Source organism: Antechinus flavipes, chromosome 2, assembly GCF_016432865.1.
Source record: "Antechinus flavipes isolate AdamAnt ecotype Samford, QLD, Australia chromosome 2, AdamAnt_v2, whole genome shotgun sequence".
Classification (NCBI taxonomy): Eukaryota; Metazoa; Chordata; class Mammalia; order Dasyuromorphia; family Dasyuridae; genus Antechinus; species Antechinus flavipes.
The window spans coordinates 481,794,086-481,807,122 of record NC_067399.1 but is presented as its reverse complement, the minus strand read 5'-3'; the positions used below and the strand labels follow the sequence as shown (position 1 = coordinate 481,807,122).

Sequence of the window (13,037 nt, the reverse complement as noted above, 5' to 3'; positions counted from 1 at the left end):
AATTTTTTGCATTAATATTCATTAGCAAAATTAGTCTATAGTTTTCTTTTTTTGTTTTGGCTTTCTCTAGTTTAGGTATTAAGACCATATTTGTGTCACAGAAGGAATTTTGTAATGGCCACAAGCCATGTCTTTAAAATGTGTTCTAATTTTTTTTCCAAGAATAGAAGTCAATTTTATCAGTCTAGAATTGTCATATATTGCTTCTTCTTTCTATAAAATTAGGGCAATGTTTGCCCTTCCCAATCCTGTGGTACCTTTATTATTTTCTGATGCAATCTAAAACTTACCACCAGGTGCTTGGTAGTCACATCTGTCAGTTAAGTAGTAGTTTATTTAGACTTCATTTAGATGATTGGATTTGAATTCCAACTCAGTAAGTCATTTAACCTTTTTGAATCTCATTTCCTCATTCTGCAAAATGAGAAACTTGAACTAAATTATTTCTGAATTCCCCTCTAGCACTAAATCCTATGATCTTGTGGCCTTGGATATAGAAAGGAGTAGGAGGAAGAGAGAAAAGACAGACTTCACAATTTGCTCTCAGATTGGCTGTGGAGGCATTTGACCTGCTGGGCAACTTCCCCTTTTCAAAAATCAAGCCCCAGTAATCTGAAATTAAACCATCCTTGGGATTTAATTCACTCCTCTGTGGAGGATCAAATATCTTTGTTTGCTTTGGCAATTGGCAAAGTCAGGGCTCTTCATTTATCTGTCATTGTTCAGAGGGGAAAGGAAACATGAGACTCCCTGAAGTCAGGAAAGCCAGTTAAATTCCTGGCCAACAACTGCTGGGAGACCCACCTCACTCAAAGCTCCTGAGTCTGGGTCATGGACTGAATTTTAAAGGATAAAAGCTAAGGCTGTGAGGAGAGGAGATGGAATTACTGCAATGAGCCTTCCAGGAATCCAAGGGCAATGTATAGAACCCGGGGAAAAAGTAACAGCAATTTAAGGATTAGATCAGAACTGGAGCCTAAGAAAGTGTGGTCTTGGCGTCATACTGAGTGATGAGATGCCCTGGACTGATTTTCAGGGAAATCAGACACCAAGACATAGTTCTTTAATGAGAAGGCTCTGTGTTTGTGTGTGTAGTGGGGAGGAGTTTTAAGATGGAGATGAATGGGGTTCAAAAGGATTGGGGAGGTGAGTTAAAAGTGAAGAGAGAATAAAAGGGTCCCTGGGCCTGAAGTCTCTGTATTTCTCCAATAGCTTAGGGCAGGAGTAAGCTCAGTTAATAGCTAGCATTTATATAACACTATAAGGTTTGCAAGGAGTTTTGCAGATAGCGTCTCAGTTTATCCTCACAATAATCTTGGAAAGTAGGTGCCTATTGCCATTTTACAGATGAGCAAACTGAGGCAGACAGAAGTTCAGAGTCTTACCCAAAAGGCTAGCAAACATCTGAGGGTGATTTGAATGGAAGCCTTCCTGTCTCAAGGTCTAGTCCTCTGTTCATTGTGCCCACTTAGCTCACTCTCAGTTTTCACATCTGTAATATGGGACATTACTTTCTGATCCTTTCTACCAATTTTTCAGCATTGTAAGGACAAAAAGTGACATCTGCAATGAGAGTTAGTGTATAAGATCATATCTTTGCTGTTAGGATCATTGAGGGCAAATAGCTGTAAGCCTTCTGAAGGGTGGCTGAGAAGACCTTAGAATACAAAAGTATTTGGGTGTAGCATGTCTATTACTTCCCTATCCTTTAGATCAAAAGGACATGGGAAGGATATCCTTATCCCTTTGATCACGACAAGAACAATGTAATTTTTTTTTTTATACATTTTCCCCATTTTCCAGTTGAGGCAAATGAAGTCCATCAGTCGAAAGTGACTTGCTCAAGATCACATAGCAAGTTAGTAGAATAAGGCTTAGAATCTTTGCCTGACTAAAAACGCAGCATGCATTTTCACTGAACTGTGCTGTTTTTTAAATCTCATATTCACATATTATTGTGCGTGGTCTTCAACAGAAGGTGTCTATAGATCCGGGCACAGGCAGAAGGGAACCAAATAGACTGATGTATCCAGGAGAGACAAGGGCAACAGCCTGGTAATAATCCAGAGCCCTGTTTACACCCACACACCAGGACTTTCTCCTCTGAAAAAGAAATCAGGAATTGCTTACAGAGTTGCTGCCAGGTTTCAAGGTCACCCTGAGGAGGAAGATAATGTGGCAAGAGAGAGAACTGATTGTACTGGGAGCAGGTGACCCTAAGTATGAAATCCACAGGCTGGCAGGGAACTTGAGGGTATCTGGGCTACCCCTTGAGTTCATACTGGGCTAAATCAATTGTTTTTTCACCCAGTGCAGAATCTCTGAATTGGAAAAATAATCATGAGGACTAGGATTCCCTCTAGCCTTATGTGATCAGTAATCATAGACTATCCTAGAATCACAGACATGGAAGGAACCATAAAATCATAGGAACTAAAAGGGAACTTAAAGCTCCCTGGTGAATCCCCTCTCATTTTATAGATGAGGAAACTGAGACTCAGAATACCTGGGGTGTACACACCTAAGTGACCGAGCTGGAATTTAAACCCGTTGTTCTTTCTATTCGACAACCTTAAAGAAAGTCAAATTCAACCCCCTCATTTGAGAGAGAAAAACACTTGGACCCAAAGAGGAGAAAGTCACAAGACTGTGGGAATTCAGCAAGAAGGCAGCTGAGCTGGGGCTTGAAACTGGGTCTCCTGGCTCTAAATCCAGTGCTCTTTCCATCATACCACACTTAACGAATACTTTATTATCCTAACATTTTATGTATTTGATCTCTCATTAACATGTGACATCAGGTACCATGGGAGGAAGAGAAGGGGGTGGTCTCCTGGTCCACTACACCCATACATCACATTTGTATAGGACGTTATGGTCACGAGGCACTTCCACATCAAGTATCTCATGTGAGTTCCCCCACAAAAGTCCTGTTAGATCGACTAGATACAGATTATTGTTTCCATGTTAGAAATGAGAAAACCAAGGATCAAAGTGTTAAAGCTGTTAACACGTGGGAGAAATGGTGATAAAGGCTCCTTGTGGGAGTGGGTGTAGAAAGATTTTGTGTCCAATGAGAATTCTCTTCTCTGCAGGTTTTCCATCCATGTTCAAGAGACAGATACACCCGGGGAGATGCTGGTGAGCCGCACAGGAGGCCGCTCCTCAGAAAAGGCCCCTGGACCCAAATCCTTAGCATCAACATCCCCTGATGGGGGAGGAAGTCCAAGTGGACAGGATGTATGGGTGCCCCTTGGCTCTTTCCAGCCCTCCAGAACTGATTCCACTGTTATTGGCCTTGAAGGGAAGTCTCCAGAGACAGGACAGAGTGAACACAACCCACAAGGCAAGAAGAGGGGAAGCTTCTCCCTTGGGACTAATGACCAGAAAGCAGAGGATAAATCTGAGTCAGAAGCTGGGTTGGCAATGGGGAACACCACTGGCCAGGAGGATAGGAAAGAGGCCACTGGAAGTTCAGCTGAGGAAGAGAAAAGCCCGGGAAATGGAGCCCAGGAGCCTGAAAATGTAGCAACTGTAGAAGGGGAAACCATGGCTGCAGGAACGAGTATGCACTGTGAGAAGGCAGGTGGTCTGGTGCTGGGTAAGTGACTCCTTTTGTGGTCCCTTGGTGGCTCTGTGTAGGACTCTCTTTCTATCAAGGCAGCCCAAAATCAAAGTAGATTTCCCTTCTCTTCCCTTCCTTGACCTTCCCTTCCCTGCCCTTCCCTGCCCTGCCCTTCCCTTTCCTTCCCTTTCCTTCCCTTCCCTTTCCTGCCCTTCCCTTCCCTGCTCTTCCTTTCCCTTCCCTGCTCTTCCCTGCCTTCCCTGCCCTTCCTTGCCCTGCCCTTCCCTTCCTTGTCCTTCCCTGCCCTGCCCTTCCTTTCTCTTTCTTTTTCTTGCCTTTCCAACTTGCCTTATTTTCCCTTCCCAATTTCCCTTTCCTTACCTTTTCTTCCCTTCTCTTGCCTTTCCAACTTCTCTTCCCTTTCCTTCCCTTCCATTTCTTTAGAAAAGTCCCAACCTATCCAGTACAAATCCTACTTCAACTCCAACATAGGCCCTGACATATAGTAAGCACTTAATCAATGTTTGATTGACTGGTTGTTGACATCACAGATTCTGTCTCTTCCTGGGAAGATTATACTTTGAAACACTGAGCTACAAATCCTGAGACCCTTAACTGGGACTCAGATCCTGAACCTCCCACCCAAAGGATTTAGGACTCTACCACATAAAATAATATGCTTTGTTAGGAATGACATTGACTTGTCAATATGACCCTTAAAAGCAGAAATTGCATTATAGATTCTAGGGAAGATTAAGTTGTAGTGGAAAAGAGTCTAGAACAGCCCCATAATTTGACATGAGAGAGACCTCAAAATATTCCAAGGAAAGCAATCTCTTCCATTGATTTACCACAGTGCCCTACTTTCTTACAATTACAATTCCTCCTTTGAATTAAGCATTGAAGACTTTTTTTAAAAAAGCAAATATTGCTTGGAGGAGGAAAGGGACATTTCACTGGACTATGTGCCACTTAGCAATATCAGCACATGTGATAAAAAAGAAAAAACTTTAAACCAATATCAACATAACTCAATTCCCAAATTAGCCAATTGTCACCTCACTGTTGAGGAAGAAGGATGCAAAAGTTGAATGCCTTCGTACTTATCCCATGCTTATATTTAAAAAATAACAATCAATCAACCTCTAGAAAAAGAGAAACTTAATGAATATGAAATTTTATTTAAGTTTTTTCAACCTTTTTTATAATTACATATATTTTAAAATAATTTTATAACAGTAACTCCTATTAATATAGAATAAATCTTTTATAAATATTTATTGTTTATATATATTTATTATATAATATATTATGTATATTTTCCATTTGATCTTCATAATAACTGCATGTTATTATTAGCTTCAAAATACAAATGAACATGCTAAAGCCTCAAAAAGAGATTTGCCTGGTGTGCCACAGTTATTCAATGGCAGAGTTAAAATTCGAATCCCGGTCTTCCAGCTTCAAGTCCAGTGGTTTTCCTATCACTCCACACTGGGCACAGATGACCTCATGTTCTACTTTCTTCACTTGGCCCTTTTTATATATTCATTTCTATGTATCAATGTACTCTATGATTATTGCCAGTGACGACTGTCACTTCTGCAGGACATTGTGACCACATTCCAGTCTGTTCAGAGAGGACTGAATGTACTAGGACCTTGGAGAGCCTCACTCAGAGTCCCGGCTTCCCCACTGACTTAGCTTTGTAAAGCAAGGACTTTCCCTTCCCACAACTTTAGTTTTCTCATCTACAAAACAGAGAGATTTGTTCTACTTACTCCCAGAACATTGGTGTGAGACGCCAATGAGAAAAGTTGTAGGAAAGAACTAATGCTTTGGGAATGGAAGTTTTTATTATTATTTAATGGATCCATGATTTCATTAACATAGGGAGTTCCTGGTGAGAAAACTCCCTTTACTGGCAGGTTGCTACCTGCTCCGCTGTCTTCGAAGAGTTTCTTTGGTGCACTTAGGAATTAAGTGACCTCTCTCATACAAGTCAGCTTATGGTGAGGCAAGATTTGAAACTAGTTCTTTATTTTAAGGTTTACTCTCTTTTTTCTATATAAAATTTTATTGATAACTTTTGTTTCATGTTGCTTTATTTTCCCACTCTGTCTCTCCCTACCTTTGGGAGCCATTCTTTATTTAAATTTTTTTTTTTTTAAATACAGGAAAAGAGAAAAAAATTTTTAAAAAGCAATTAATACATTGAAAGAAATCTGACAATATATGCAATATTCCATGACTGTGGAACCCTTGCTTTTGCAAAGGAGTAGAGGGTGTTATCTTAGAAAATAATTTTCTAAGTTAAGATTAACTCTCTATCCCTGAGCTCCTAGCTTCTTAAACTTGGTTCACAACCTCATATGGGGTCTTGTAACTGAATATGGGAATGTCGCAAAATTGTGATTTTATTATCAGTAAATGTTTGATTTATATGCCTGTTTTATAGATCTATATATCTGGGGCCATGTAAGAATTTCTCAGGCAAAAGGGGATTGCAGGGGGTCAAAGTTTAAGAAGCCCTGCCCTAGACTATGCTGCTCTCATTATTGTAAACAATGCCCAAACCAAGGTGATTATGAAACTGCTGAGAGCTATCTGCTCCCTGCCAAGTCTTCTTGAGTGATGAAGATAGGGGATGTTTGCTTTTGTTCCCTTTAGATGACAGCCCGGCTCCCCCAGCCCCTTTTGAACACCGGATAGTGAGTGTCAAGGAAGTACCGATCACCACAGGCTACACAGTGTGCCAGCATGAAGTCTTAGGAGGGTAGGTGGACTTCTGTTTTGGTGGGTAGGGAGGTGGTTGGCATGGGGACTGGTGCTAGGATATCTGGAGAACTGAAATGGGGAGCAGAGATGATTGCTGGTGTTTCTTCACCAATCTAACTCCAGGCAAGACAAAGCTTAATGGATTGTGGGTAATTTAAGGCCAAGAGACTGGATGCAAAGTCCCAGGTATCATTACATTAAGAATTAGAAGACACTTTAAAGAGCATATATTCTTTTGTTTTATAGAGGAAGAAAATGATACCCAGGGTGAAGAAATTTGCTTCTAATATATATATATAGATATATATGTAATATAATGTGTATATATATATATATATATGTATATATATAAAACATAATATAGCAAGTCAAATATATGTGTATATGTACATATACATATATATGTGTGTATATATACATATATATATATATATATATATATATATATAAAATAGAGAGAGATAGCATAATAGTCATTACCCTGATCTACACTGCCTGAATGACAGGGATATTCCATTTCACTTTTCATCTAGATTTTTCCAATACCCTAAAGCTCAGCTTCTTAAACTATTGTTTATGACCCCATATGGGGTCTTGTAACTGAATGTCGGGTTGGTGAAATTATGATTTATTAGATGAAAATATTTGCTTTGTAAATCGATTTTATATACCCATATACCTGAGGTCACATAAAAATTTCTCAGATGAAAAGGGGTTGTGAGTGGGAAAAGTTTAAGAAGCTCTTCCCTAAAGAGTGCTGGTTCCTTCAATTTTAGGGGATTCTCTTTACCCCAATTTTATTTAACTACTTAACAATCAGATTAGCTTTTACAAAGAAATGTTTACTTCAATGGCACAAAAAGAAAAAAAGTATACAAATACTACTTTCCCTCTCCCAAAATGCAGGGGCATACTCTTATATCATCTCAGTTTCTGTAGAAGAGAGAAGCATTAGGTTTACAACTTAACTTAATTCCCATATAGCACAGATCCACCAAATCCAAATTCTTCCTGAGCTTGGGTCTAGAGCCCCCTGGCTTCTTAGGGTTTCCCTGCTTGAGCTGGCTGCAACATTTGGCCTGGAGTTTTGCCTCCAAGGTCACCATGACTTATGGCCATGTCTGGGGACACTATTGCTTGTGCCTAGAACCTCAGAGGGCAAACACAGACCAAAACTCTAAGCCTGATTCTAAGGACCACAGGGCCTACCATTAGGGAGGAGAAGACAATTCTTCCCTCCTCTAGCTCCGTTCATCGTGTCCATGCTGTGAATAAATGGGATTTCAGCTTCTTTGATACCACCAGAAAGAAAGAATGTCCCATTCTGATGTTCTGAAAGAAAGACTTTTCTGGCCATGAAAAAGTCAGTGAAGAAGAGGCTATTCCCATATGGTAGGGGAATACAAAATATTTTCTCTTAGAAGGGATCTTTCACATGGATACCCTCAACTTAGGTGATTTGGGTATATGCAAAGCAAAGTCCTATTATGGGAGGAAATAATGGAGCTGGGGCTTGAATCCAGATCCCATGCCTCTAAATCCAGTGTTCTTTCCACTATTCATTGTTCAGAAGATAATGAAAGACATATGGGATTAATTAAAGTCAGGAATCCTGAGTTCTGGTCCTAGTTCTTCCATTAAAGTGGTGGTGATCTTGGGGAAAGAACTTCTAACTGCTGTAAAGGAAGGATGTTCATTGAGATGATAGTTTGAGAGTTGGAAGGCATGTTAGTGGCCATCTCATCCAGTTCCTTTATCTCATAGATGATGAAATGAAGGCCCACACAGCAGCCAGGATTTAAGCCCAGGTTCTCTGACCTCAGACTCAGTTCTAAGCACACTGGACTAAAGGGCCCTAGGGGTCCTGGGTTGAAAGTTATCTTTCTTTTATTAAGTAGCAATGATCTTGAACAAAACAATTAACTCCATGGGAGCTTCAGTTTCTCTCACTGTAAAATGAGGGGGTAGGATTAGATCTTTTCAAAGGTCTCTTCCAGCACTCACTTCTACACCCAATGATCTTTTGACGGTACGGTGAGCCTGACTTCCTATGTTTATATCATCATTTGGATTCTCAGGTTTCTGTTCCCCAGTGGCCCAACCTACCATTCACATGGATGACTAAGGTTTGGGATTACTTCAGCTCTGAGGGCAGGGATGATGGATGTCTCTACTCTGAAGGCTCTCAGTCTTTTGTGCTTGGTATCTCCTCAGGGGAAGATTTGGTCAAGTCCACAAATGCACCGAGAAGTCCACTGGGCTCTCTCTGGCAGCCAAGATCATCAAAGTAAAAAATGCCAAGGACCGGGTAAGGAGCCAGCTCTAAACCAAGCCCTCCCACCTCCAGCAGAGCTGGGATTCCCCCGCAGGCCCTCCGACTCCAAATCCAGCTCTTTCTGTGGTGGCCTCTTGATACAAGTTCCTCTGTTTAGTATTTAGGCCCTTTACATCGGGCTCCTGCCTACCTTTCCCAGGTTATTGTACATTTGTCCCTGTCACGCCTGTTGTAGGCCAGCCAAACTGGATTTCTTTCCATTCTCAAATGTGGTACATCTGCCTCCTACTGAGTATATCATAGTGGGGATTCCTTTGGTGGGTGGGTTGGCTGCTGAGGTACTTTCTAATTCTTGAATTCTGCGATTCTGTAAATGTACATGTTGGGAGGAATAGTTAATGAATTGTAAAAGAGGGTCCCAAAAGATCTTGGTACATTAGAACAAACATTGAGCTGGATTTGATAAGATGAAATTTATTAGGAAAATTAAATTTAAACTTAATTAAAACATACAACCAAAAATATAGCAAATATTTGTATTGTGCTTACTATATATGTGCTAAGCAGTATATAACATATTTTTCCATTATTATCTTGTTTGATTCTCATAATAACTCTGGGAAGTCTGTGCTATTATTATCCCCACTTTACAGAAGAGGCAATTGAGGCAGACAGAGCTAAGACATGACTTGTCCACGATCTCACAGCTACTAAGTATCTGAAGGATTTGAGTTTAGGGGTAACTGATTGGAATTCTTGCTCTGTGCACTATGGTACCATCTAGTGGCTGTTCAAGGAACATAGAACTTAGTATTTTATTTAGCAAAAACAAGCAAATGAATTAAAAAATAAACAAAAATTTTATTCCATATTCAGAAACTGTTGGAAGGCCTGCTACCCATAGTTATGTTTTAATAGCATAAATTTAAAGTATTACACAGAGATTTAAAAAATCAACTTTCCAAGTACAAGATGGTGGTAGCATGGATAAAATTCTTCTTAAAAGATATAAAATTATTGACTCAGTATAAATCTACAGGGTGACACGATTGCCAAAAAAGCAAATGCAATCTCAGCATTTGAAGACCGAAATCATATCTAGATTTTTACTAGCTTTTTGACCTTGGACAAGCGAGCAAGTCACTTAACCTCTCTGTGTGCCTCAGTTTCCTTATAATAGATAGCACCTAACTTGCAGGGTTATTGAGAAGATTAAATGATATATTTGTAAAGTGTCTTGCAAACTTTAGGGTAGTCGATAAATTTTAATTGTTGTTATTGTTACTGCGCTATGCTCCGATCCCATTTGAAATGCTCTGTTCAGTTTTGGGGGCTGCTTTTAAGTAAAGACATTGATAATCTAGGGGGTGTCCAGAGGATAGTATTGAGAATGGTGAAGGATCTTACCATCACATTATAATTAGACCAACTGAAGGGACTTGGGAGATTTGGCCCAGAACAATAATGTCAAACTCAGATGGGAAAGGGAGCTACTGAACCACATATAAGGATCCCTGTGAGCTGCAAATTGACTCAGAAAAACCACGTTTACATTAACTATACTTTATCATATTTTTATTTCTTTTATTAAACATTTCCCTATTTTCATCTGATTTTGGCAATGTTTTGACACCTCTGACCTAGAGAATAGAAAATGTTTGGGGCCATCAGAGCTATTTTGAAGTATTTGAGGGACTTGTATGTCTAAGAGCTACCATGTCTGAGATGGATCAGATTTATTCCACGTGGTTTCAGAGGGTGGAACTAGCAGTGATATATGGCAGGCACAGAGAGGCAGATTTTGGTGCCAGGTGAAGAAAAATTTCCCAATAATTAGAGCTTGTTGAAAAGTGGAGTGGGGACTCCGTACATTGTATGCTTCCATATATTGGAGGTCTTCAGGTAAAGGCAATATAATGCTTTGTCAGCCATTGAGCATTTATCAAGTACATGCTATGTGCCAGGCACTATGCTAAGAACTAGGGATCCAAAGAAAGGCAATCCTTTCCTCAAAACCTCCCTTCCACCCCCCAAAGAAACCAGTCTTTATCCCAAGGGATTCCCGGTCTATTTGGAGCAAACAAACATACAAAGAGCTCTGTACCAACAAGATAGATACAGGATACATTGGAAGTAGTTTCAGAGGGAAGGCCTAGTGTTAAAGGGAAAGGCTTCTGGAAGAAGGTGGGATTTGGGCGTTGTTGTCCTTTGTCCTCAAAGAGACCCAAAATGACATTGCTGTGTTGGGGTCAAGACACAGCGGGTCCATCTGTGGCTGGTCAGACCAATATGAGGTCAGAAGGCTTTGTCACAGGTCAGAAACAAAGAGTCCTTTGAACATAAGCTAGATAGAGGAGAAAGGTGGTCTAGAACAAGAAGAGGAAAGCAGGAGGAGTATGTGTGTGTGGAAATGGGGGTTTCCAAACATTGTTTTCTCTTATCATCTCTAACCCCCTATTCCTAAAAACGCCTCTCTTCCCAGGAGGAAGTAAAGAATGAAATCAACATCATGAACCAGCTCAGTCATGTGAATCTGATTCAGCTCTATGATGCCTTTGAGAGCAAAAACAGTTTTACTCTGGTCATGGAATAGTGAGTATAATCCCAAGGGAGGAAGTGGGATGATGGGCAGAAGCTCAGGGAAAACACTGTGCTCTCACCGGCACAGCCAACATTTGCAAAGAACTCCCCCTTTATTGCCTAAAATTAATTAGTCCTCAGGAGTATGGTCTGGAGTGAAGGTGTCAAATATGAGTATACTACAGCAACACTCCCAAGTGCTACCTGAACCATATTAACATATAGTTGGAAAATATTTGACAAAATAAGCAAAAATACAATAAAACGTAGATATGTTGATATGTGGTTTTCTTTTTTTTTATTAAAGTTTTTTATTTTCAAAATATATGCATAGATAATTTTCAACATTCACCTTTGCAAAATCTTGTATTCCAAACTTTTCTCACTCCCTTCCCTCACCCTTTCCCCTAGACAGCAAGTAATCTAATATATGTTAAACATGTGTAATTCTTCTATTTTCACAAATATCATGTTGTACAAGAAAAATCAGCTCAAAAAGGAAACAAATGAGAAAGAAAACAAAATGCAAGCAAACAATAACAAAAAGAGTGAAAATACTATGTTGTGATCCACACTCTGTTCCCACGATATGTGTTTTTCTAAGTCAATATGTATCCAGGGGGCCTCTGCTTCTATTTGATTTTGATCGGAATGGTCTGGAGGAAGGTTGATGGATTTCAAGGTAGAAGCAAAGGTTCAGATTCCTGGTGGTCCACTTTCTGTGTGAGCTTAGGCAAGTCATTTCCCTTTTCTGTCCCTCATTTCCCTTGTCTGTAAAGTGAAAGGGTTAGACTAAATGTAAGCTATGAAGGCAGAACAAAATGCTGTGAGGTTTGAGGAAGACTGGGATGGTAATAAAACACACCAAACAGAAGGCAGCATTTAAGCTGCGACAACTGAAGGATGGTTAGTATTTTTTATTATTTTTATTTTATAATAACTTTTTATTGACAGAACCCATGCCAGGGTAATTCTTTACAACATTATCCCTTGCACTCACTTCTGTTCCAATTTTCCCCCTCCCTCCCTCCACCCCCTCCCCTAGATGGCAAACAGTCCTTTATATGTTAAATATGTTGCAGTATATCCTAGATACAATATATGTTTGCAGAACTGAACAGTTCTCTTGTTGCACAGGGAGAATTGGATTCAGAAGCTGAAAATAACCCGGGAAGAAAAATCAAAAATGCAAATAGTTTACATTTATTTCCCAATGTTCTTTCTTTGGGTGTAGCTGCTTCTGTCCATCATTGATCAATTGAAATTGAGTTAGTCTCTTTGTCAAAGAAATCCACTTCCATCAGAATACATCCTCAAACAGTATCGTTGTTGAAGTATACAATGATCTCTTGGTTCTGCTCATTTCACTTAGCATCAGTTCATGTAAGTCTCTCCAAGCCTCTCTATTCATCCTGCTGGTCATTTCTTACAGAATAATAATATTCGGATAGTTAGTATTTTAATAGGCAGAAAGAAGGGTTATTCTGGGTATAAAAAAGAATAAGCAAAGGCATGGAAGAAATCATGGGACATAATTAGGAAAATGATGAGTATTCAATTTTGCTAGTGCAGAAGGATCAGACCAAACTACTAGTAGGAGATAGATTTGGAAAGATAAGTTGGAGTTGTATCATGGAAAACCTTGGACGCCAGGATCAGGGACATGGGTTTTATTTTAGAGGCAGTCAAAAGCCATTGAAGATTTTGATCCCAGGAGTGACATATGCAAGTCTATGATTTAAGAAGGCTCTTGATGTTTCTTTTGCTCTGCCCTATTTGCTAAGTGAGGCAGCTAGGTGCCTCAGAGGATAGAGCACAGGGTTTAGAGTCAAGAAGACT

General features: G+C 39.8%; 1 protein-coding gene across 1 annotated transcript in view; it reads left to right on the top strand.

Moving 5' to 3' along the window:
• The window catches only part of MYLK3 (myosin light chain kinase 3), a 51,756-nt gene that overhangs the window by 15,927 nt on the left and 22,792 nt on the right, over window positions 1-13,037 (top strand). The window contains 4 exon segments of the mRNA XM_051979785.1: window positions 3,096-3,601; window positions 6,236-6,341; window positions 8,558-8,651; window positions 11,101-11,210. Coding sequence (XP_051835745.1) covers window positions 3,096-3,601; window positions 6,236-6,341; window positions 8,558-8,651; window positions 11,101-11,210 — 816 coding nt within the window.